The sequence below is a fragment of the Apium graveolens genome, chromosome 1 (assembly GCF_009905375.1).
Source record: "Apium graveolens cultivar Ventura chromosome 1, ASM990537v1, whole genome shotgun sequence".
Lineage (NCBI taxonomy): Eukaryota > Viridiplantae > Streptophyta > Magnoliopsida > Apiales > Apiaceae > Apium > Apium graveolens.
The window spans coordinates 136,368,658-136,394,245 of record NC_133647.1 but is presented as its reverse complement, the minus strand read 5'-3'; the positions used below and the strand labels follow the sequence as shown (position 1 = coordinate 136,394,245).

The 25,588-nt window shown below is 37.1% G+C and overlaps 3 protein-coding genes and 2 long non-coding RNA genes across 6 annotated transcripts; 2 read left to right on the top strand and 3 right to left on the bottom strand.

Moving 5' to 3' along the window:
• Positions 1 to 1,620: 1,620 nt before the first annotated feature.
• On the bottom strand, positions 1,621 to 2,811 carry LOC141720882 (uncharacterized). The gene is made up of 3 exons (XR_012574582.1): positions 2,742 to 2,811; positions 2,548 to 2,646; positions 1,621 to 1,719 (listed from the first exon to the last, which is right to left on the bottom strand). It is a non-coding gene; the product is annotated as an uncharacterized LOC141720882 (long non-coding RNA).
• Positions 2,812 to 8,421: 5,610 nt separating this feature from the next.
• LOC141707007 (uncharacterized) lies at positions 8,422 to 10,315 on the top strand. Its single transcript, XM_074509962.1, has 4 exons — positions 8,422 to 8,695; positions 9,038 to 9,486; positions 9,569 to 9,925; positions 10,022 to 10,315. Exons 1-4 carry the CDS (start codon positions 8,422 to 8,424, stop codon positions 10,313 to 10,315), a joined length of 1,374 nt encoding a protein of 457 aa, XP_074366063.1.
• A 4,557-nt stretch (positions 10,316 to 14,872) lies between these two features.
• On the top strand, positions 14,873 to 15,607 carry LOC141707005 (uncharacterized). The gene is made up of 4 exons (XM_074509950.1): positions 14,873 to 14,951; positions 15,004 to 15,070; positions 15,152 to 15,218; positions 15,407 to 15,607. Exons 1-4 carry the CDS (start codon positions 14,873 to 14,875, stop codon positions 15,605 to 15,607), a joined length of 414 nt encoding a protein of 137 aa, XP_074366051.1.
• A 960-nt stretch (positions 15,608 to 16,567) lies between these two features.
• LOC141706997 (secreted RxLR effector protein 161-like) lies at positions 16,568 to 17,014 on the bottom strand. Its single transcript, XM_074509936.1, has one exon. The coding sequence runs from the start codon at positions 17,012 to 17,014 to the stop codon at positions 16,568 to 16,570; it is 447 nt and encodes a 148-aa protein (XP_074366037.1).
• A 3,591-nt stretch (positions 17,015 to 20,605) lies between these two features.
• Positions 20,606 to 22,980, bottom strand: LOC141720880 (uncharacterized). Of its 2 annotated transcripts, none has more exons than XR_012574580.1 (4): positions 22,736 to 22,980; positions 22,155 to 22,552; positions 21,711 to 21,784; positions 20,606 to 21,232 (listed from the first exon to the last, which is right to left on the bottom strand). It is a non-coding gene; the product is annotated as an uncharacterized LOC141720880 (long non-coding RNA). The 2 variants fall into 2 exon arrangements; XR_012574581.1 differs by having other exon boundaries at positions 22,155 to 22,543.
• Between the last annotated feature and the right edge of the window lie 2,608 nt (positions 22,981 to 25,588).

Sequence of the window (25,588 nt, the reverse complement as noted above, 5' to 3'; positions counted from 1 at the left end):
ATAACTCTCAACACTTGCACACTCCCATCACTCCCATCATAGGCAAAACTCTACTAATGCAAGTCTTAACACAAAACCTCCATATATTTCGCACGTTATTAATTAATATATAATAATTCAATTATTACATATCCTACATAACTACCAACACTTGCACACTCCCATCATTGATAAAACTCTACTAATGTAAATCTTAGCAGAAACCCTCCATATATTTCGCATGTTATTAATTAATATATAATAATTGAATTAAGTTACTATTATCAACCTCTTCACTATATTTCTTATATTTAGTTTGTCCGGGACATGTCTACATAGTTGTTGTTCATAAAGAAAAAAAGGAGTACACTTAGGGATATATAAATTGTACAACTATACCAATTAAAGGGAAAATGAAAAAGAAATTCAAATTGAGTAAACTCATCTTGAGAATATATATGCCTTCTATAAGATTATAACAAATATAAAAATTATTAAATGAAGTTTTTACCACGAAAAAACTAAAGCTTTTAAGAAAATAAAAATTTTTGTTATTAAATTTTTTAATCTCTTAAGATAGAATAAAACAAATTAAGTTTCAATCACAAAGAACACAAAAGGCCATTATAGTTGAAAGATAAATAAATTGAAATAAAAAAAATTAAATATATAAAAAATAAACCATTTAACCCTTGATTAGGTAGCTGGTGCATAGGAGGGGTTACAGGCTGGTAATAATTATTTCATATATAAACTAAATATACATTGCTCTAGGACTGGTACTTGGGATTTGGAGTTCTAACCCTGGCTGAACGTCGCAGCTCTCCTGGACCATTTGCCGAGTTGGAAGAATTCCTAACACACCTCTGCTCTTTGACTGCCACATTTTCTTCCACCATATCATTTTTATTTGATCTCTTTTTCTGAGGCCTTCCTGGTGTCATCTTCAGTACTTGAGGAGTAGCACCGTAACCCTTAACTAGTGTATCAAGTGTTTTAATGGTTGCATCTCTCAATGCTTGATCATCCTATATTGAACAAGATACAAACCACATCAACAACTTCATTGAAAAAACATAAATAAAGAAAAGAGAAATTTGTACTATCCCATTGATCCAAAATATAGGGAATTTGACATTTTCACACATATCAATATGTTTTGAATGTATATTTTTTTTTTTTTTTGCTAAATTAATATGTTTTTAAATTTTAATTCAGAAAAAAAGATGAAAAATGTGAAATCTAACTATATTTTCAAAAGTGCTAAAGATAAGTGAAAAAAGTCAAATGCCTGACAATGGGCCAGAGAGAGGGGTAGTAGATAGTAATAATAACAGTATAAGTTTATTAGACATTGCTAGCTTCTAGCTTCTAGCTTCTTGTACCTTTCGTAAAAATGCAGTCAGATCTGCCATAACATGCTCTAGGACACAGGATAGGTCTAGGTGCATTGGAGAAGCAGCAATCAGTGAGAAGGCCTGGAAAATAAACCAGATATTTAAAAATTAAATTGAAGAGAAACAACATGAGATATAAACATATATATTTAGTTATGCATGTTACGACTAAAATTTAAATTATGCACCTTTACAGCTGCAAGTCGAGTTATCTCATTTCCCATCCGATTTGCAAGAATAGTCAGCGGACAACACGAACAATCTCATCACATACTCTTAATGCTTCAGCGGTAACTTTGTAATAACTGTCACGGACAGCTAATAAAATAGGACGAGAAATATCCTGTAACAGAAAAGAAGATGAAAGGAGGAAGGGAAAATATCTGACCAAGCACAACAGCTAGGGCAAACACGTCACTGCAGTAACTGTTTCTTTTATGTATAATTGATGAAGAGATATGATCTTGACATTAGATTAGCTTAGCTTTAGAAGAAGATTATGCATGCATGTTCTATGTGACTGTGACATTATCACATCATTTTATTTAGTGTGGACAACCAGCTTTATAATTACAATAAAAATATTAATTTACTTAAAAAAGTGCATCATTTTATAAGTTGACCTGGGGGTCCAAATCTTTAGGGCCGACCCTGATTACATGCATAATATTGCAGGAATTTATGACCTAACCTTCATTCTATAAATGTAATTCTTGCACTAAATGATAGAAATGGAAAAAAATGCAGCATAAATGACTTTTATGTAACCACAGCCCACCCTTCTCAAACAGACATGTTCCCCCAGATAATTGATAAAGATGCCAAGTTTCAGAAATTTCTAGTCCTAACCTTTCCTTGTATCAAAACTAATGGCAGGAAATTACAGGAATTGGGTGTTACTAAATAATTGATTTTAATCCAACTATAGGTTATTTATGACTTATAACATGACTCGTGAGAAAATTATCGCAAATAGTTTGATAGCTTTTCGGGAGAAGGGGGTTACTTTTAGGAACTTATATTAATATTCTAACACTTAATATAAGATGTTGTGTAAGGGCTTTCCTGTAAAAGTTACTTAATATAAAATAAGATAGTCCGCAATTTGAACTTAAATTCAATCTTAATTCTTAAGCAATCATAAACACAATTAGGAAACGTTTAAATTTACCTCAATGTAAGTGTAAAACACGGTAGGAGAATTTGAAGCTAACACTAATCTTGTCAATATAAGAGCCTCAAGCTTCAAAGCTGAGGTAGAGGACTTGTCCTAAAGATAACAGAAAAAATAACAAGCTAAGAAGTTGGATAATATAAAAATTTGCAAGCTGAAGGTAGATTAGTAAAACGTGGAATAATACTTACACACAAGGCATTTTGTATCTCTGGAAGGAGAATTTTAAAATTGTCTGCCACGCAGACCGGCAAGACAACCACAAGTTCTTTCAAAACTAAAAGTGCGGCAACCTGCAGAAATTTATTGGACTGCTGGACAAATAGAGACAAAAAATTCAATAAGCAATGATATTCATATACCTTAAGTAAGTATATTATTTTCTGAAGGAATGAAGGACAAGAAACTTCTTGAGAGATGCTAGATAGACCCGCTAAGGTGGAGCAAGAAATCGATAATCAGTTAATACATTTGCATGAGACCTGGCGATATGGACAGAAAATTATATAACTGACAAAACAAAACCAAAATAAATAACATGATTCAACTGAAAATAAAATTTTTTAAAAAGGTTTGGATTGGTTCCAAAACCACTTATTACCAGCTCTCAAATATGTGATAACCATATTATGTATATAACTCTAAATTAGGATAACCATACCTAAAATATTTTCCCAAAAAACATCTTGACACTACAACAAATCTGGCCAATTACGACGGTTTTTTTGAACTGAAATCGTTGTAATTGAGAAATTTAAGATGGAAAAAAATAATCGTTTTTGGTCGAGTAGTAAGTTCGTTTTTTCGTCACAAGATAAAATTGCGTCGCAAGTTAGGAAGTAGGGGCCCACATACCCAATAAAATAATAAATCTATTTACGATGACACATACCCAATAAAATAATAAATCTATTTACAACGAAATATATTCCGTCATAAGTTAGTTACTTATGACGGAGGAATCGTCGGATGCTTCCTTGTGGGACCTATTTTTGATAAAATATAACATAAATTTACTACGCAATTATACGTCATAAATTAGTAACTTCTGACAGAAAAGAATGTTGTATTCTGGGAGTTGGGGCCAACTTACGACGGAATATGTGATGAACAACCGTCGTAAGTTTGTTGTTTTAGAATAGCAAATTCCGATTTTTCAATTTCCCACAATTTTCGGCTTTCGATTTAAATTCTATAAAATACAACAAAAAACAATCAAAACTGTTGGAACAACTAACTAGTGTTTAATCCTGAATTGTTGTTTCAAATATTTTAGAAATATTTTTCAACAATCCAACCGTATGGATTTCAATATATATATATATTAGTGATATAACCAAAATTTCATATCAAAATAATTTTATTTGATTTGCCACTTTGACAGTCAAGCATCAGTTTGACTTGTACAACTAATTAGTGTTTAATCCAGAATTGGTGTTTCGATTATTTTAAAAATATTTTTCAGCGATCCAACCGTATAGATTTCAATAGATATATATATATATATATTAGTGATATAACAAAAATTTCATATCAAAATAATTTTATTTCGTTTGCCATTTTAACAATCAAAGATCAGTTTGACTAGTACAAATAACTAGTGTTGAATCCTGAATTGGTCTTTTGATTATTTAAAAATTATTTTTCAACGATCCAATTGTATGGATGTCAATATATATATATATATATATATATATATATATATATATATATATATTAGTAATATCACAAAAGTTTCATATCAAAATAATTTTATTTGTTTCCATTCTAACAGTAAAACTTCAGTTTGACTTGTACAACTAATTAGTACGGAATCCTGAATTAGTGTTTCAATTATTTTAAAAACTATTTTTCAACAATCCAACTGTATAGATATCAATAGATATAGATATTAGTGATATAACCAAATTTCACATCAAAATAATTTCATCAGTTAAACATTAGTTTGACTAGTACAGCTAACAAGTGTTTAATCCTGAATTAGTGTTTCGATTATTTTAAATATATTTTTCAATGATACAACCTTATGGATGTCAATATATATATATATATATATATATATATATTAATGATATAACCAAAATTTCATATCAAAATAGTTTTATTTGGTTTGCCATTTTAAAACTTAAGCATCAGTTTGACTGTTACGACTAACTAGTGTTTAATCCTAAATTCGTGTTTCGATTATTTTAAAAATATTTTTCAACGATCCAACCGTATGAATGTCAATATATATATATTAGTGATATAACCAAAATTTTATATCAAAATAATTTTAGTTGGTTTCCATTTTAAGAGTCAAACATCAGTTCTAATAATACAACTAACTGATAATTAGTTCTGAATTTGTGTTTCGATTATTTAAAAAAAAATCATCAATCCAACCGTATGGATGACAATATATATATATATATTAATGATAATCAATGTTTCATATTAAATTATTTTATAAAAATATTTAATTTTTTTCTGTAATTCTTGAAATGTCACCCAAACAAATAAATGATGACATTAATATGGTTGGATCATGAAATATTATTTTTTAAAAATTGAAATTATCAAAAATCATGTGTTATTTTATGCCGGAATCCGCCATAAATTATTATCTACAAAGAAATGGAGATAAGTCAAATTTACCGCCAAAATTTTGGGGAAAAGTTAAATTTCCCTCTTTGATAACTTACGACGAATTTTAATTTCCGTCTTAAATTAGATGTTCAAATGTTTTCTGTCACAAATATTTCATCATAAATTTAGGTGAAATATATTTTTTGTTTAATTTCAAATTATAATTTTAGTAAAAATATTTAACTTACGACGAAATGTTCAAATCGTCGCAATTTTAAATGATTTTTATTTTCCCGCCAAAAGTTTGGGGAAAAGTTAAATTTCCCTCTTTGATAACGTACGACGATTTTTATTTTTCATCGTAAATTTTAATAAAAATAATTAACTTACGACGAAATGTATAAATCATCACAACTTCAAATAATTTTCATTTTTGTTAATCGTATCGTGCATAATTTTATTAATAAAATACTAAACTTACGACGATTTTGGATTTCGTCATAAATAATTACGACATTTTACTTTTATCCGTTGTAAGTTGGGCGCGTATTTTTCCATCCGTAAGTTGACCGTCGTAATTGGCCTATTTTGTTGTAGTGTGAGTTTAACACTCACCGAAATGTATCCACAGGTTTTAACACACACTGATATGTATTTACCTTTTACACATAATCAGATTTTGAAAGTATTTTAAGATGATAAGGCAAAAGATTAGAAATATATAAATACAGTGCAAATTTACCTGGGCCCATCTTCATTCTGCCCCTTCCTGGCATTTCATGTCTGGCGTAGTAGCTCATTAAAAGTATTGAACACATCCATCTACATTAGGAAGATCTGAGAATTAGATCAGCTAGCATTCGATAAAAGAGGATAAAACATACAGTTTGTCGGTCCTAACCTTAACAACTTCTTCTTTTTCTCCGAATCTGTCCATCAATTTCGGGCAAGCCTGCAGGTACAGTAGTTCATAACCATTTAGGGTGACTTACTTTCCTTTTGTTCGAAACATAGCAGGTACAAACTTGCATGCCCTTTCTTTGTACTTTCATATACTTCTATTTTCTTTTCTATGTTTTTGCAGCCTTATAGTAACTTTTGCACAGGTTTTTACATGATTTTTTTTGTTGTACAGAAAAGAAATATTTAATGAAGACCTATTAAAATTAGTTACTTTGTAAAATGGTTAAAGCAAAATTAGTTGACTAATGAGTTAATTATGAACAACAGCTTCTACAAAGTCAAAATAAAAATGAGAAATAAAACTTTAAGCACGCCGGAGTTTGAAGCCATCTAAGAATTGATATTACCTCCACATACAGCTTTGGGAGCATCTCCGGACGAGAAATAATTAAAGCTGCTAAACATTTTAGAGCAGCCCTCCGGACTTTCCAGCTAACATCTGTTATACCCAAAATTTGGCATTGAATTTACTCGGGTCAAATGTGGATTACGTGCGGTCAAACTCGGTATTGCGTTGTAGAAGAATAGGACGCGTCCAGGCACAGAGGACGCGCCTACTTGTGAGAAGATGTGTTATAGTCTGGTAATGACGAAGCATGAGAGTGCGTGATCAGTATAAGACGCGCCCAAGCTATGTGGACGCGTCAACCATGGTTAGAGTACTTGGCAAATATGGTCTTGTGGCAATAGACGCTGGAGGACGCGTCTGCCTTGATCATGACGCGCCCTAATAAGTGGAATAATTTGCATGATGGTTTTTGAGGAGACGGTGCAAGTTTTATGAGGGTGAGGACGCGCCCAATGTGTTAGGACGCGTCCTGTGATTGGTCTATGTGTTCTCAATGGTTACATCAGGACAAAACTTGCATGGATAGGAGCAATGAAGGTTATTTTTACTAATATATTTGTTGCAGGTACCCTTTGAAGAATTCCCTCCTTGAGACGGTCAAGGAGAGGGATGTCTGTGAAAAGCTTGAAGGCCTCCAGGGGTATGCCTGATGATTGAAGGCCTCCTCCTGTATTCAACGGGTGTCCTCGTTGGGGATGCGGGGTTAACTTTGGTGTGTGCTTTGGAAACTCTATTCTTGTATTCAACGGGTGTCCTCGGTGGAGAACTTTGGAGTCATCCTGCACTTTGCACCCAAGAGCTTGGGATCACCTGTCCTGTTATCTGGTGGGTTATCCTCATTCGGGGGACATGGATGCGTCCGGCACTTGGGCTGAACCGTGGCTATACCTGTGTTCATAAATCAAGGGAGATAGCTGTAGCGGAGTTTTATTCTTGCGCAGGGAGATGCATTATCCATGAAGTCCTGCGATTAAGGACGAGCCTTTGGCCTTCGCGGTTGGGCGTCATAGTTGGAGATTCCTAAAGCTAGCAGAAGACAGACTTCGGATGGTCTTCTACCGGGCCTAGGAATAAGAAGTCTAAGCCCATTAGATTTCTTGTTCTACAAGAACTACGTCAGGCTTGATCCCTATATAAAGGGTACGTAGGCACATTGAGAGGGTAAGAAGTTGAGAGCTGATAAGAGAGCTACCACTTACTTTGATCAATCTCATCCTAAAATAACCACAAACCACCATACACTGCTTGATTTTCCGGCAATGAACCACTGTCACAGATCTTTGTTCCGGTGAAAAACCTGAATCTTTGTTGTTACCAGATCCCTCCGTCAACAAATTGGCGCTAGAAGGTGGGGTGCTAATTATGGTCATAATTTTAGGAGGAAAAGATGTCTTATAATCGTGATGGAAGTTCTTATGATGGAAGTGACAGCAGATCTGAAGGAGAAGGCGGGGGAGGCTACACTCGCCATGAACCCTACGTTCCCAAAAACATGGCGGATCCACAAAGAGCTCCGGATGTGGGGGAACACCACCAGTTCTCATCAGTAACGCTGATATCTTGGAGCAGTTGTATCGCATAGGGGATACTCTTAATAGTTTTCACTCAAGACTGAACACGGTGCAGCGTCGGAGAACGAGGAGAGGTCGTCATTTTCCCCGTCACGGCGATGTCGTGGGGAAGGCACCGGTAGTTGAAGGAGATACCCAGGGCAGTGGGGAAAACCCGCGAATCACTCTGTGGCGCTTGGAATATTCTGATGATGTAGAGCCTATTATGGAGCTTATCGATGATGACACTGATGGGAGAGAAAGGCCTCGCCTTGGTAACCAGGTGGTGCCACGCCTACATTGGTCTGGGCGTACGATGGATGAGTGTCGTCATATAATGAACACTCAAAATTAAGATGAGGAAGGAAGGGATCTTTTAACCTTGAAAAGAAGGCTTGGCATAAGGTTGGAATATGACGATTTGAGGATGTTGCTGGTAGAATGGCAAAAGGAAGGAACACTGGAGAGGCGAGGCCCCGTGACACAACGCGTGTGCCCCCTGCATTCCAAAGGGATGATAGGGCGCGGCACCACGAGCACGAGCGTGCCCCTCCGCGAGGAAGGTCCGGGAATTACTACCGAGGATATCAGAGGAATGAACGAAGAATGATGAGATACCAATACGGAATAACACCCTACAATGGTAGGAGAGATGGAGCACCCTCCACTGAAGAAGCCCCTGTCGTTATCCCTGTAGTTTCTCACAGTGGTACGGGTAATGGCACCAGGGCGCGTCCTCATAACCAGGACGGTGGTCGAATTCAAGTAAGAGTGCGGAAAAATGTTCAAAACTAAGATGGTAACGTGCCACAGCCGCAGCCTCAGGGCGAGGGGCAGCGAGATCCACCGTTACACCCGGGGGGTAATCAAAGGGAGCTACAACAGGTCGCAGAGTAACCCCAATAGCCTAATGTTCAAACCATTCCTGGAGTAGGGATGTTTAATATGAACGATCTCAAGAGGCTGCTCAACCATCTTGAGGGAGGAAGAGTAACCGCGACTGCGCAAGCTCCTTCTCCTTTTCCTGCTGTTGTGAGAGAGGCGCAATTGCGTGCAGGATACAGGAACACAACCAATGACTTGCGTTTTCATGGGAATTCTGATCATGTAGAATTCCTGGGGCGCTTTAACATTGAAATGGATGTATATCAAGTACCTGATTTGGCTCGATGCCGTCTTCTGGCGGCCACTTTTAGAGAAGGCGCTCAGCAGTGGTTCCAAAAACTTGGTCCAGGTGTGATCACATCCTGCGAACATATGAGAACTTTTTTTTTGACTCAATTTCAAGCCGCAGTGAAGTACACACCACCAGTTACCACACTGGCTAATGTGAAACAGAAGGAAGGAGAAAGTTTAACTTCATACTTCAAAAGGTTTAATGCAGAATCCACTTTGGTAAGGGGTGCAACTAATGAAATGCTGAAAATACTTCTTATAGCTAGATTGCGTGTGGGAACGGATTTCTGGAAGCACCTGCAAGGAAAGGACCCTGTGTCATTAGCTGATGTACTTGCGCAGGCAGAATCATTCAAAACAATTGAACAGTCACTTCCAGAGATAAAAAAGAATGACAACCCATAACTCCAAGGGGCGATTCAAGAGAAGGGATAGATCCTTGAGCCCAGTTTATCGGAGGAATGCTAGAAGCCCTAATAGAGTGAACACCGTGAACACGCGAAGAGAGTGGAGCCCGCCATCGAACTATAAGAGAAGGGTCAGCAATTTTACACCGTTGGCGGCATCCATTGATCATATCTTTGAGGTAAATAAGGAAAGAGGAATCTTCAAGAAGCCCGACCGTCTAACTTCATGGCAAAGCAGAGACAAAAAGAAGTATTATGATTACCATGAGTCCACCGGCCATGACACCCACGAGTGTCGTCACCTAAAAGATGAAATTGATGAATTGATCAAGGCTGCGTACCTGGGAGAATGGATTGACAAGGTGAAATAACGCAGGGGAAGCGATGACAAGGGTAAGGATGAAAGATAGCCCCCGCGAGCGGAAGATGTTGAAAAAATAGCAGAAGTTATGTTTCAGAGGGTTGACAGTATCAGGGCGATTTTTGGAGGACACCCTTTTGTTGGTGATAGTAATCGAGCATTGAAAAGAAACGCGAGAGAGGCGCAACATCCGCCACTCATCAACATTCAAAGCTTGGAAGATAGACCTCCGAAGATCTTTAAGGGAGAGTCCACTGACATTACATTTAAGGAAAAAGAATTAAGGTGGGTGCATCATCTCCACAACGATGCGTTGGTGATTACCATGCTTATTGGTGCAATGAATGTACATCGAGTCTTCTTGGATAATGGGAGTTCTGCGAACATCTAGTATTACAGCACATACAAAAAATTGGGTTTCTCGGATAGCGACATGTAATTTGAAGATGCACACGTCTATGGCTTTACTAGAGAAGCAGTGAGAGTTATGGGTTCGTTTACGCTTCCCGTCACACTCGGTGAAGGAGCTTTTTCGGTCACTCAAATGATAGACTTCAAAGTGCTGGATCAGGATTCCGCGCACAACATGTTAGTCGGCAGACCTTGGTTACGAGCGTTCAGGGTGATAACCTCAATACATCACTTGATGATAAAGTTCCCAACACCAAACGGAGTACGCAGTCTGAGAGGGTCGCAATACGAGTCACGCGACTGCTATCACAAGGCTGTTAAAGAATTCCACAGGAGACGGTACGAGGGAAAGGGTCTCCCATTTGAGGGTACGGAGGACATTCATACAAAACAAAGCGGAGAAGTTCATGCCCACTATTTCGTAGAAGGCCCCGAAGAGGAAGAAACCTATGTCACTGGGAACTCTGTTTTAACTTTGGGGAGTGTTTCGAGGATCCGTAGTGTGGAAGAAGTTGTGGTGAACCATGCAGAGGAGATCATGCAGAAGGAGGTTAACGGGGAGAAATTGGAAGGAAGAAGTGAGATTTTGAAAGTTCTCCGAAATAACTTCAAAGTGGATGCTCCTCAAAGGGAGGACGCGCCTTTCAAGAATAAAAATGGAATTGAGGTTGATTCTCCTCCATATGAGGAAGCGCCCTCTTCACCTGCGTTGCACAAAACTATGCCTTGTCCTGAGGTAGATGCTCCCACTCATGGGGACGCGCCCTCAGATGCAAAAGTGGAAGTCGAGGACCCCCGAGACTTTGATTTCGATTTGGATCCCAGGATCCCTATGCCCGCCGAAAAGATGGGATCGGCCGAAGACACAATATCTATTCCGGTTGACAAAGATGACCCGAACAAGGTTTTGAAAGTGGGATCCCAGTTAGATGATGAAACGAGGGGAAGTCTTACCCGCTTCTTAATTGTAAATCTTGATGTCTTCGCATGGAGTCATTCATACATGGTGGGAATCGACCCAGAGATAATGTATCACCGGTTGAACATCTTCCCGAATTGTACAGGCATACGTCAAAAATGCCGCCTGGTGAGCGGGGAAAGGGCGATAGCATTAAAAGAAGAAGTAGACCGGTTATTGGAGGTGGGACTAATCAAAGAATCATTCTACCCCGAATGGCTTACAAATCCAGTGCTTATGAAAAAGCTGAACGGAAAGTGGAGGACATGTGTGGATTTCACATATCTCAATAAGGCATGTCCAAAGGATAGCTTCCCGCTCCCAGGAATTGATCAGTTGGTTGACGCGACAACAGGGCATGCATTGCTGAGTTTCATGGATGCATACTCTGGTTACAATCAAATTCTGATATATGGCCCTGATCAAGAACATACATCCATCATCACTGACAGGGGGTTATACTGTTACATAGGAATGCTGTTTGGTTTAATCAATGCTGGCACAACCTACCAGCGGTTGGTAAACATGATGTTCAAAAACGAGCAAATAGGGGGAGCTCACGGGGAAGAGATTAAACCAGGGGCAAAGATTTTTCCAGGGGTAGCCAGGACAGAGCCAAAATATGTTGTTTCAATTACAGTGCTTATGGTCACTATGCTGCAGAGTGTCGTAAGCCCAAGCGAGTGAAGAATCAATCACATGAGGTGAACTTGACTCGAATAAATAATGACGAACCTACCCTTTTGTTGGTAGAATGTAAGCCTGTTAAGGATGAAATGATTCTGTTGAATGAAGAAAGAATGCACCCAATGTTGAATGGAATAGGTCACGAAAGGCAAAGGAACACAATTGTGTGGTACCTTGACAATGGAGGTCATAACCACATGACAGGTTACCGTTCAAAGTTCACTAATTTGGACGAAAGGGTGCGAGGTGAAGTCTAATTCGGGGATGGCTAAACAGTCGAAATACATGGCAGAGGATCAATCAATTTGACAACTCAGGATGGCAAAGAATGTACTCTCATTGAGGTATATTTTATTCCAAGTTTATGCAATAATATTATCTTGTTGGGTCAGTTGTCTAAAAATGGTAGCAAAATACCTGATTAAGGGAGATTTATTGTAGGTGAATAATGAGGAAAATGTGATGATAATGAAAGTGAAGCGAGCAAATAATATATTGTATAAGGTGGTGATAAATGATACTGATGGTATGTGCCTCTTAACAAAAGCGGATGAAATGACTTGGTTGTGGCACTCACGGCTCATTCATGGGAATTTTAATTCCATGTATTTGATGTCTAACAATAGCATGGGATTTGGGCTACCAGCTTTCTCACACCAGAAGGGCATATGTCAAGGCCGTTTGATGTCCAAACAGGCTAGACATCCATTTCCTGCGCAATCAAATTTATATGCTAAAGAACGCCTTGAACTCATCCATTGAGACATCCGTGGTCCAATCTCACCATCAACTCGAGCTGGTAATATATTTTTCCTGTTATTTGTTGATGATTTTAGTCGTGCTATGTGGGTTTATATGCTCAAGACAAAGGACGAGGCACTTGCACACTTCAAAACATTCAAGGCATAAGTTAAAAAGGAATCAAACCATGTCATTAAAGTACTTCGCACACACAGAGGAGGAAAATTTTACTCCCGTGATTTCATAAAATTCTGTGAAGAAATGGGCATTACTCGTCACTTTACAGCCCCTTATACTCCACAATAGAATGGAGTTGTGGAGCGACGCAACAAGACTGTGGTTGCCATGAGAAGGAGCCTTCTGAAAGAAAGAAACATGCCTTAAATTATGTGGAGAGAGGCCATAAGGCATGCTATTTATTTACTAAATCGACTCCCAACTAGAGCAGTTGAGGGAGTTACACCGTATGAGTCATGGTAAAAAAAGAAACCAAATTAGTACCTTATACTCCACAACATAATGGAGTTGTTGAGGGACGCAATAGGACTGTGGTTGCCATGGGAAGGAGCCTTCTGAATGAAAGAAACATGCCTTCAAATATGTGGGGAGAGGCCATAAGGCATGCTGTTTATTTACTAAATCGACTCCCAACTACAGTATTTGAAGGAGATACACCGTATGAGTCATGATCGAAAAAGAAACCAAAATTTGAGCATCTCTTGATTTTTGGTTGCATTACATATATGAAGGTTCCTAATGTGCATACAACAAAGTTGGGTAGCAGAAGTATACATGTTATTCATCTCGGTAGGAAGTAGGAACAAAGGCCTACCGTATGTTCAATCCAGACACAGGCTTTGTGCACGTCAGCCGTGATGTTATCTTTGACGAAGCAAAGGGATTGAACTAGAATAATGAAAACAAAAAAAATGAAACCTATCTATCACCTTCTTCTTTTATTGTGGCAGGGGTTTTCAGTGATGCAACTCATGACGCGGTACTATCCAGTACTGAAGATAGTAATAAAGACAATAACAACAGTGATGACAGTGGTTTCCAAAGTGAAAGTGCAGGCACTGGAGACAATTATCTGTCATCCACACAGTCACCTCAGACTGTGTCACATTCATCTACACAATCACCTTAGACGGCGTCATCACAGACATCTCTTGTTCATGGTGACAGTATTGCAAGTCAAGGACACACAGTTGATAATGTTGACAACATATATGATGGTAGTGTGTCACCTCGTCACTTTCGATCTCTTCATGATATATATGATAAAACTGAGGAGGTGCAGTTAGATGAAAACGTGGCTGATGAGTTGTTATTTACTGGGGTTGATGAGCCAGTATATGAAAAAGAGGCAGTGAAGGAGAATTGTTGGAGACATGCCATGAACTGCGAAATTAGCTCCATAGAGAAGAATAGGACCTAGGAATTGACAAACTTACCTCCAGGTCATAAGGCAATTGCTCTTAAATGGGTATACAAAGTCAAGAGGGACACTGACGAGAAGATACTAAAGCACAAGGCGAGGTTATACGTGAAAGGATATGTGTAAAAGTATGGCATTGATTTCGAAGAGGTTTTTGCCCCGGTAATAAGGATGTAAATAGTGCGACTTCTACTAGCATTGGAGTCTCAAAACTTATGGGAAGTCCATCATTTGGACGTAAAATCGTCTTTCCTGAATGGAAAACTCTATGAAGAGGTGTACGTACAACATCCTGAAGGCTACGAAAAGATAGGGCAAGAGTGAAAGGTTTTCAGGTTATTCAAAGTATTATACGGACTTAGATAAGTTCCCCGAGCTTCGTATGTTCAGCTGAATAGAAGTCTTGATAAGCTGGGATTTATTAAGTGTCCCCTAGAGCATGCTGTGTACATAAAAAAGGAGGGAAAAGAGACCCTAATTATAGTCATATACGTGGACGACTTAATCATCACAGGTACGGATGTTAACAATATTGCTGGTTTTAAGTCACAGATGAGCAAAGAGTTTGAAATGTGAAACCTGGGAAAGCTGAGTTATTACCTTGGCATCGAGGTAAAATAAGAAGAGGGGCATATCGAGCTTAAGCAGGTTACCTATGCAAGGAAGGTACTAGAAAAGATGGCCTATCAGATTGTAATCCATCTAAGTTTCCAATGGAACCAAAGATCGAGTTATACAAGGATGAAAAGGGAAACGTGATTGACACCACAGACGATAAAAGCATGCTGGGTGGTTTGAGGTATTTAGTACATGTATACGCGTCCTTATATTGTATATGTATTAGGATTGGTAAGTAGGTTCATGGAGAGTCCAACAGTGTTGCATCAAAATACAGTGAAAAGAACAATGAGGTATGTAAAGGGGACGCTGAACTACGGGTTAGTGTATACTAGAGGTCATGGTGATTACATATTGTCTGGTTTTTTATACAGTATCATTGCATGTGATGTTGTGGATAAGAAATCTACAGGTGGTATGGCTTTTTATCTCGATGAATCGGTAATCACATGGGTATCTCAAAAACAACGATCTGTAGCATTATCATCCTGCGAAGCTAAGTTCATGGCAGCTACAGCTGCATCATGCCAATGAATATGGTTGCATAGCCTGTTAAGTCAGATTATGAATGTTAGAGCTGGGCCAGTAGTGCTTTATATTAATAATAAATCTTCTATCGATCTTCTAAGATCCTAGCATTTCATGGATGCAGCAAACACATAGATGTTCGTTATCATTTAATCCGAGAATGCGTAGAGAAGGGTTTTATAGTGATCAAACATATGAGTACTGAGGTGCAGCGAGCAGACATCCTCACCAAGCCCATGTCGATGGATAAGTTTGGAAGAATACGTAAGTTTCTGGGAGTCAAGGATCTTAATCATTTTTAGATTAAAGGGGAGTTTTTTGGAATAAATATTTAATCTAAATATGACTATCTGTTTTATTATTTATGCATGTAATGTTGGACTACATCAGCTGTGTATATACGTGGTTATATGCAGCTAGAATAAGTCTTAGAGGTTGAGTTTATTTAGGGAAGTAGTGGAGATAAGCCGGGTATGTAGTTCCTGGTTTATAGGATAGTCTTTCATGTTTAAAAACAACTGCATGTAGTTTGTTTCATTATCTCTTCAATTCTATCTATTCCGAAATAACATAAAGCAAGTTTAGTCATTGTTGTGAGTTAATATTACTTTATCTGTATCCATCACTGGTAATTCACGTAATTCATAAAAAATAGTCTTGAGTGCTAAACTGTTAGATATAAACTGAAAGTAAATGAATCGTATAAGAATGACAACAAGTATGGAAATTCTTTGAAATTATTCTCTTTGCAAAATAAGAATATAAAGTACTAAAATAATAGAAAACTCAACACACGCTCCCATAAACTAGGCACTCAGATCCTAGTTTTTCTCCACTACAATGCTAATGACTAACAACTAGTTGGACTCATTCAAATCCAGCCAACATTTACATATAAACATTGGTTTATTAACTAGATAATTCAGACATAATAAAACTAAACCACATTTAGATTAGTAAGGCCCAACATACTCCCCCTCAATCTAAACGTCTTCAAGCTTCTTGACACTTAGCAGACCTCTCATCTGCTCAAACTTGGTAACTACTAGTGCCTTTGTCAAAATATATGCCCGTTGCTCCTTAGTGCTCATAAATTTAATCACTATCGAACCCTTCTCTACGCAGTCTCGAATGAAATGATAACGCAAGTCAATATGCTTGCTCCTCCCATAAAATTTAGGATTTTTAGCAAGATCTACAACAGACCTGTTATCAATAACGACTGGACCGGTTTTGACATTCTGAATAGACCCGAGTACCCTTTATAACCAGATTTCTTGACATTTAGCAGTTTTTGCCGCCATAAATTCGGCATCACAAAATGAAAGAGCAACACAACGCTGTTTTTGAGATACCCAGGTTATAAGATTTTCATCGAGATAGAATACCATCCCTCCGGTGATTTTCCTATCGTCCCCACTTCCTGCCAAGTCACTGTTTGAAACTCCTGACAAAATATAATTCACACGTCCTCCTGTGTACATCAAACCATAGTGTATCGTCCCCTTCACATATCGACAAATCCTTTTCAAAGCATTCATATATAACTCGGTTGGTCTTTCCATGTATCGACTTACTATCCCCACTACGTATGCAATGTCCGGTCGTGTGTGCACAAGATATTGAAGCCCTCCCACAATGCTCTGGAACTGTGTTGGGTTGACTGTTACTCCCTTTGCATCAGCATGTAGGTGTAACTTATACTCCATAGGATACTTTACTGAATTTCATTCAGCCATATCTGCTCGTTTGAGCACTTTCTTTGCGTAAGAAGACTGGCAAATCTTGATGAAACCATAGCACTAAACTACCTCCAAACCTAAGTAATAAGACAACTTGCCCAAGTTAGACATGTCAAATTCTATACTTATCTCCCCTTTGAATTTGATAATATCTGACTTATTCGTACCAGTGACAATTAGATCGTCCACATAAACCCCAATGAGTAATGACTCTGTACCCATGCATTTCATATAAACCGCATATTCGAAAGGACACTTTTCAAAACCAAGATTCAACAAATATTTATTTAGATGAGCATAACAAGCACGTGGTACTTGACGAAGACCGTATAAGGCTTTTAACTAATGATAAACAGTGTGTTCATGTCCTTTCTTGGCATACCCTTTCGGTTGAGAGACATAAACCTCTTCTTGCTAGACACCATTCAAAAAAGAAGAATTGACGTCCAAATGATGTACTTCCCAATTATTATTAGCTGCCAAGGATAACAACAAATGTACTGTCTCCAATCTTGTCACAGGTGCCAAAACCTCTTCATAATCGATCACATAATGTTACAGATAGCCCTTTGCGACAAGTCGTTCTTTGTGCTTTGTCACTTCACCATGTTGATCAGTTTTCAATTTAATGACCCACTTGAAATCAATGATCTTATGCCCCTTTGGTAATGATGTGAGTTCCCACGTATGGTTCCTCTCGATGGCATCGATTTCTTTGTCCATTGCATCCTTCCATAGTGGATCTTTGACTACCTGCTCGGAACATATTGGTTCGTCAACCCCCATCAATAGTAGTTCTTCCTCAATCATTTCAACTACATTCGTGTGTGCATAAATATCACTAAGACATCTGAACTGTCGTGGTGTCACACTATCATCGTACCTGTCTCGAGATACATCAAAACCTGTAGACTCTGTTTGAGGATTCTTAGTAGTTTGTTGTACTGAAGTTTGTGGTGATCCAACGACAACTTCAGGTGTTGATGTTATCATAGGATCAGGCACCTGATCATATGAATCAGTCTCAGGGAAATGAAATATCACCTGATCTGCACCAGATGTGGCAGTATTGCTTATACTCTCCCATGACTGTGTCTTGTCTTCATTGAACATGACATCCCTGCTGATATGAATACTTCGAGTAAGAGGATCAAACAAGCTATAGGCTTTGGTACCTGGTTCTCGATCAAAGTGCACTACCAATTTACTCCTGTCATCCAACTTGGTGGTGTTTACTGTAGGAATTTTCATCCAAGTTGTGCAACCAAAAACTCTCAATAACTCGAGACTTGGTTTTCTTTGAAACCAGGCTTCGTGTGGCGTAACAGAGGACAGAGACCTTTTTGGTAACTTATTCAACACATATACGGCATGCCTGACAGTTTTACCCCAAAATTTCGCGAACACTTGTCATTCCTTCAAAATACTCCTGGCCATGGCTACTACGGTACGATTACAGCGCTCTACAACACGATTTTATTGTGGTATGTAGGGCGTTGTAAAGTTTCTTAAAATTCCTTGCTCATTGCAAAAATTCTCGAACTCCTTGGAGCAAAATTCACCCCTCGGTCAAATCTCAAAACTTGTATGCTCTGTTTTGTGCCATTCTCAACCAGTAACTTGAATTTTCTAAAATTTGTTAGAGCTTTAGATTTTGATTTCAACATATATACCCACATCATACGGGTGTAATCATCAACAATAAATATAAAATACTGATTACCAGTTGGGGTGGACGGTGTTATTGGTCCTCAAAGATCGATGTGAACTAATTCCAAAGCGTGTTTTGTAATAAAATTAGTTTGGGAGGGAAAAGGCTTACGTGTTTGTTTCGACATAAGACACCCGATGTAATTTTCCTTTGGATGAACAAGTGAAGGAATACCATGTGCCATCTGATTTCTTGACATCATGGACATCGCCTTGAATTAACGTGGGCAAGGCATTTATGCCATAACCACGTAGCCTCTTCTCCTCGTCTTAGCAAACATTGATTATTTCCTTCCTCGATTTGAATTTTATATAAATGATTTTCCAATCATTTCACCTGCATCAAAATCCTACCACAACACCCATAAGTGTTCCCCATTTAGCACAACTTTATTCCCTTCTTCGGATAACTGACCCAAACTTATTATGTTGTTCCGTAAGGCTGGTATGTAGTACACTCCGTGTAAATTCCTTGTTTCCCCATTTTGCATTTAGTTTTGATGGAGCCTTTCCCTTCAATCTTCACCAACGACCCATCTCTGAATTTCGCTTCACCCTCAATTGTTCTATCAAGTTTTTTCAAATTTTTCTCGGTGCCCCGTCATATGGTTGCTAGCCCCATTCTCGAGGTACCATGTATTTTCTTCTGTTTCCTTGCCTGTCCCCGAGTCCTCGTTCTCGGTTAACATAATCACCTCGTCTGTAATTTTTTCACACACAACCATGAGTAAAGAAGGCTCATCATCAGTCACTTGTGTTAGATTCATCTCACCCTTTTGTGGTCTGGTTTTCCTTGCACTACAACATATTTGCAATCATACAACTGTTTTTTGCCGTTGTGTGAAAGGTAGAGTTTCCGTTGTCTATCCAACACTCGTGTGATCGAAGGTTGGACAACGGTTATTTATACACTTGTAATAAGCGAGATTCAACAACATTTTTTAATACTGGTTACAATCAAGAATTCACAACGGTTACTCTGTATTAACCATTGTTAGGAAATTCTTTAAACAACAGTTTCTTTATTCCACTATTGTCTACCTAACTTAACAACAATGGTTTTGTAGAAAAACCATTGTTGTTAACTTATTCGATGTTTTCATAAACAACAGTTTATAAACTTCTTTTAACTAGTTAAAACCATTGTCATAAATGTTTTTGGTTTAAAAGACAATGATGTAAAAGATTTAAACCATTGCAAAGAATATCAAAAGACAACAGTTTTTTCAAAAAAAAATATATGCAATGAGACATACAAGGGTTTTCATCATTTTTTAAGTGGGTTTCACACAACTGTTTACAAAATTCATCTTATTATTTAAAATAAATCAATTTTAAAATAAAATGATATTATATTAATTAAATTGTTACTTCAAAATTAAAATTAAATTTATAATACAAAGGTTCTCTACAAGAATTACAACTATAACTTCAAATCTATTTCTAAACATTCTTATTAAGGTACACTATAACTAATTTGCATACATATTCCGTTGTTTTTGCCTAAAAAGCAAGAGAATGTTCACTCCATTGGCACGTCTAGTCCTACTACTTGTTCTTGCCCATCATGTTCTTGTTCCAAATATCATACATGTAAGTTTGCTACATGAACAGTTACACGCATATGAGAAGAATATATAGAACTTCGAGAATAGTTAAAATGGAGGCACAAGGAAATAGAAAATAATGAGTAAAACCTGCAATCTATATGCCCATATGCAATCCACATGCATAAGGCAAGAAACTTGAATCCAGGATTTAGTTACAAATAAACACAACTCATTAAGTATTTTGGAAAGAAAATTATGAGCTAATAGATAACGCTACTATAGTTTCATAGGGGCAGGGATAGGTTCCACTAATGCAGTACACTAAAACGCTCCTTCATTCCTCCAAATTAAAACACAAAAAGGAAAAAATGAATTCTTAATTATGAATTCACGGAAAAAGATCAACTATCAAAACCTACAAAGCTTTTATAAGTGGCAAATCTATGGACATCGTATTACTAGATCATAAGTCAATGACCACAAAGAAAAAATGATGCCTTGAACACCAAAGATATGCTGCCAAACACCTAGAATTGACATGACCCTTGCAGAGACAAATTCCCTTCTCAATCCATGTCTAATTAAGCTCAGGCTTACCAACACAAAATAATACATTAACACCCATCAGGGCAAGTCATACTTGCAGTACGTCATTTTACTTTTATTTGCTAATTTATACAATAAATCATGCATATTGTGTACATTTTCGACTGTCAACTAAAAATTTGTAAGCTGCACAACTTGCCAATACTAATGACTTGCTTACAAGAGTTTTTGAAAAAATTCCAACTGTTAAATATATATATATATAAACTTACCATCCTCGGCTTGGAGTTCAGTATAAGAAACAAAAGGTTTTTCTCTGTTCTTTTACTTTTTTTTAGCAACATCCATTGGCCTGGATGCACCCCCTGTGCAGCAACATCTGCACAACACATAGCCACCAGGTAAATACACATGAAACCAATGCACCAAAAATAGGAGTATAAAATTTATACATTGAAAGAAATCAAAAGGTATCATAACTGGAATAAAAATAATTTGACTAACTAGTAACTAGAACCTTAGCTATTATTTTGGTCGATTTTTTGGAGAAATTCCTAAAAAATGAATGTAATATCCTAAGCACTTCCATTAATATCTTAGCTATTATTTTGGTCGATTTTTTGTTTAATTCTAATTCTATTTTGATTGTTCTCCAATTTTATTTTTTGGCAGAAACAAAATGCATCTGTATTCTGTGGCCAACGTGAAACGGATAATTGATTTTAGTTGCTAGTAAAAATCAGTTGTCAATGCTACTCTATTCATAAAAAACAGATAAAATTTTTACATGTAATGATTCATAATTTATCTATTTATTTCATGTGGACAGAGAGAGATAGAGAGAGGGAGGGGATCACCTTTGTGCTGCAACTTTATTCTGAATGACGTAATGCTTTATGTGATAAACTCAACCTTGCTCTTCTTTGTCCACCTAGTAGTGTTATCATCTAGAAGATACAAATCAAATATCGGTTCATCAAGTAATCCAGGAGTAGATTAAACCATTACAGAAATAGAATCTTGATATTCAATAGGGTCTGCCCTATTACTCATTTCAGTAAAGTATTTAGATTTCACAATTTGGGATAAACAACATACATCTCAATTAAACAAGACATCAAAACAAAAGTGTTATAAGACAATAATAATATAATAATCAGCCAGAAAAAAGCATCGTGCTCAATAGAACAACTCCAAGTACAAAGAGACGCTCAATTTATAAAAACTAGTTATTTCGAGAGTAACCAACTCTAGCCGAAAATTTGAAAGTGGTACGAAAACTCTGATATCTAGTTACTTACATTGATGAGTTCCTGATCGAAAATAGCCTCAGCTTCGAAATCCAGAGCTACATCTCCAACCAGAGGAGAAACAGAGCTTATTATACACCTAGTTCTAAAAAAACCATCTCAAAATATAACATAAAATTGTAAAGGACTCAATTAACTTACTAATTCCAACGAATTAAAGATTGGGCTCCTGTTAAAAACCTCCAATCAAACTAATTGTAAAACTAATTACATTACCCACGCTACACCAAGAAAGACTACCAAGACATGCCTGAATCAATTCTCTGACATGCTTCTAGCTGCGTATGGGCTGTCGCCCCACGGGGATCTTGCCTACAAGAGAGCCTTCGCCATGGGAGCCTTCCTCTGGACTGACTTTGATTGGCATTCCTCTGCAAACCCTACATAATCTATCACTGTACTTATGTACTTCTGCTTAAAATAAAGTAGTATGTATGTAGTACTACTACAGATGCCAAGCTTCTTGTAATTCACATAAATTGGCTATTTGAAATAAAAATTACTCTGGATTTAAGTCATAAATTACTCTGGATAACTGAAACAGAGGTTTAAGATAATAGTGATGAACATACCGGGTTATGGCAATCAGTAGTGTCCATTTCATCCTTCTACTACACCCAAAATGCTTAACCTCCATAACTTTATGCCGAAACATAAATTAAAACCCAATTACAAATAGGAGAATGAAAAAAAGAAAACAGCCCCAAATCGAAGAAAAGTACACATAAATCGATGTGGGTGTGTATGAAGTGTATTGGTTCTGGTTGTAAGATTGAGAGAGAGGGAGATAGAGGGGGAGAGACAGAGAGAAGGAGAGAGAAGGGGAAACATTGAGAAGGGAGATTGTATGATGAGATTGAATAGCGGCGGCCGGGTATGATGTTTAGGGATTGAGAAAGAAGGGGGGAAACCAAAATCTGAGAAGGGGGAAATGAAATATTGGCCGGTGGAGGGAACCTAATCTTAGTCATGATTTAGTAAAAAAATATTAAATTTACGAGTAGCTGCATTTAAATAATAATAACATCAAATAATTTTCAGTATAAAAATTGAAAATTGAAAATTATTTTTTACAGTATTAAATGTAATAACATTAACATTCTACAAGATCATCGGAAAAAAAACTTTTTAAAAATTAATCTTGTAAATCGGGAACGAGTCTCGTTGTCGGGAGGGGTACTTTTACCGGATTTTTCTAATCCTGACATCCAAGATGAAGTTCATATTTTTTAATAATTTTTTCATATGACTAAAATTGATATATCTTAACATCCGTACGGTTGGATCGTCGAAAAAATCATTTTAAAAATTAATCTTGTAAATCGGGAACGAGTCTCGTTGTCGGGAGGGGTACTTTTACCGGATTTTCTAATCCTGACATGCAAGATGAAGTTCATATTTTTTAATAATTTTTTCATATGACTAAAATTGATATATCTTAACATCCGTATGGTTGAATTGTCGAAAAAATCATTTTAAAAATTAATCTTGTAAATCGGGAACGAGTCTCGTTGTCGGGAGGGGTACTTTTACCGGATTTTTCTAATCCTGACATGCAAGATGAAGTTCATTGTTAGGAATATATGTGCATTAGTTTGATGATATGTTTAAACACTTAAGTAGAAATTTAGTGTCTGTAGCCTCAACGGATAAGACTACTTTGGCTATCCGTTGATGGTGTAGCTTTACTTAGAAATAAGTCTAGTATTGTAGCATATTTCAGTCTCTGTATTTAAAATGTAATTCTTAGAAGTTGAGAGAAACTATGAGTCATGTTGACTACTAGATGATATGCAGATAGGAAGGCCAATTGTAAATATTTCATGCCTTGTAATTTTGTATAAATGAAGTGGTATCAACGGATGACTTAAAGACCTTCAACGGATGAGAAGCTAAGCTTCAACGGATGTCTCTAAAGCTTCAACGGATAACATCCTTCAACGGATGAGAGCATCAACGGATAAATGCATCAACGGATGAAAGCTTCAACGGATAACATCCTTCAACGGATGAAGTCATCAACGGATGAAAGCTTCAACGGATGTTCTGCTAATTAGCCGTTGATAAGTGGTAGTTGTACCTACAAACAGAGGCACATGGGTTGTCAGAGAAAGCCTGAGATGTGGTAGCCGAATTTCAGGATCAACAGAAAAAGCAGCCGTTCTTCTTTAGTACAAAGATGCAATAGTCAACAAAGTACTTGAGTGAACAGAAAAAGAAGCAAGTGAAGAACTTATTTTACTATTGTAATTTTATATTGTTTTTCACTTGTACACTTGGTAATATATAAACCAAGAAGAAGCTAGTAATTAGAGAGAGATTTTCCAGAGCTGTTAAGAAATATCTTGAGAGAAAATTCATCTAGTTTGTACTAGGATGCAGCTGTGATCAACATTGTTGAACACAGATTTTCTAATATACCATCTCTGGTGGAACAACAAATCCACCAGAAAAGTTTTTAAAGTTTGTTGTGTTCTTTACATTTTGTGTTTGAATATATATCTGTCTGCATTAGCTCAAAGCAATTCATACACTTGTTCATCTAGAACACACTGCTTTAATAAACTTCTCAAAACCTGAAAAAGTTTTGAGATTTACATTCAACCCCCCCTTCTGTAAATCTCATTGTTAGTCCTCTAGGAATAACAATTGGTATCAGAGCAAGCTCTTGACACACAAAGAGTTTAAAGATCTTGGAATCTAACAAAGATGAGTAAGAAGGATATTGGAGTAAAGATCCCAGTTCTTGACAAAGACAGTTATCACCACTGGAAGGTGAAAATGCACCTTCATCTACTCTCCCAAGATGAAGGTTATGTAAACTGCATTGAGAATGGTCCTCACATTCCCCACAAAGTAGCCACAGTTGCTACGGCCACAATTGCTGTTGGTCAATCCATTCCAAAACCTAGAGCAGAATGGACAATGGAAGACACAGAAGAAGTCCACAAGGATAAGAAGGCTATGAACATTTTGTTTAATGGTCTTGACAAGGATATGTTTGACAATGTGATAAATTGTTCAACTGCCAAAGAGGTTTGGGACACAGTTCAGCTGCTGTGTGAAGGTACAGAACAAGTAAAAGAGAACAAAATGCAGCTTCTCATTCAACAGTATGAGTACTTTCATTTTGAAGAGAATGAATCTTTAAATGACACATTCAATAGATTCCAAAAGCTGTTGAATGGACTGAAGCTGTATGGTAGAGTGTACCAGGTGAAGGATTCAAATCTTAAATTTTTGAGATCCTTACCAAAGGAATGGAAACCCATGACTGTTTCCTTAAGAAACTCTCAGGATTATAAGGACTTTACTCTTGAAAGATTATATGGAATCTTGAAGACTTATGAACTAGAGTTGGAACAGGATGAGGTATTGGAGAGGGGGAGAAAGAAAGGAGGTTCAGTTGCATTGGTAGCTGAAAA

What these genes read in the sequence shown, in the direction of transcription:
- LOC141707007 (XM_074509962.1), top strand. Translation starts at nt 8,422, where the DNA reads ATGGCAAAAGGAAGGAACACTGGAGAGGCGAGGCCCCGTGACACAACG. An exon ending in AGTTTCTCACAGTGGTACGG is followed by an intron (nt 8,696 to 9,037) that starts GTAATGGCACCA and finishes AATTGCGTGCAG; the next exon opens with GATACAGGAACACAACCAAT. An exon ending in TGGGAGAATGGATTGACAAG is followed by an intron (nt 9,926 to 10,021) that starts GTGAAATAACGC and finishes GTTATGTTTCAG; the next exon opens with AGGGTTGACAGTATCAGGGC.
- LOC141707005 (XM_074509950.1), top strand. Translation starts at nt 14,873, where the DNA reads ATGGAACCAAAGATCGAGTTATACAAGGATGAAAAGGGAAACGTGATT. An exon ending in ACAGTGAAAAGAACAATGAG is followed by an intron (nt 15,071 to 15,151) that starts GTATGTAAAGGG and finishes TTTTTTATACAG; the next exon opens with TATCATTGCATGTGATGTTG. An exon ending in CTTTTTATCTCGATGAATCG is followed by an intron (nt 15,219 to 15,406) that starts GTAATCACATGG and finishes CGATCTTCTAAG; the next exon opens with ATCCTAGCATTTCATGGATG.
- LOC141706997 (XM_074509936.1), bottom strand. Translation starts at nt 17,014, where the DNA reads ATGGAGTATAAGTTACACCTACATGCTGATGCAAAGGGAGTAACAGTC.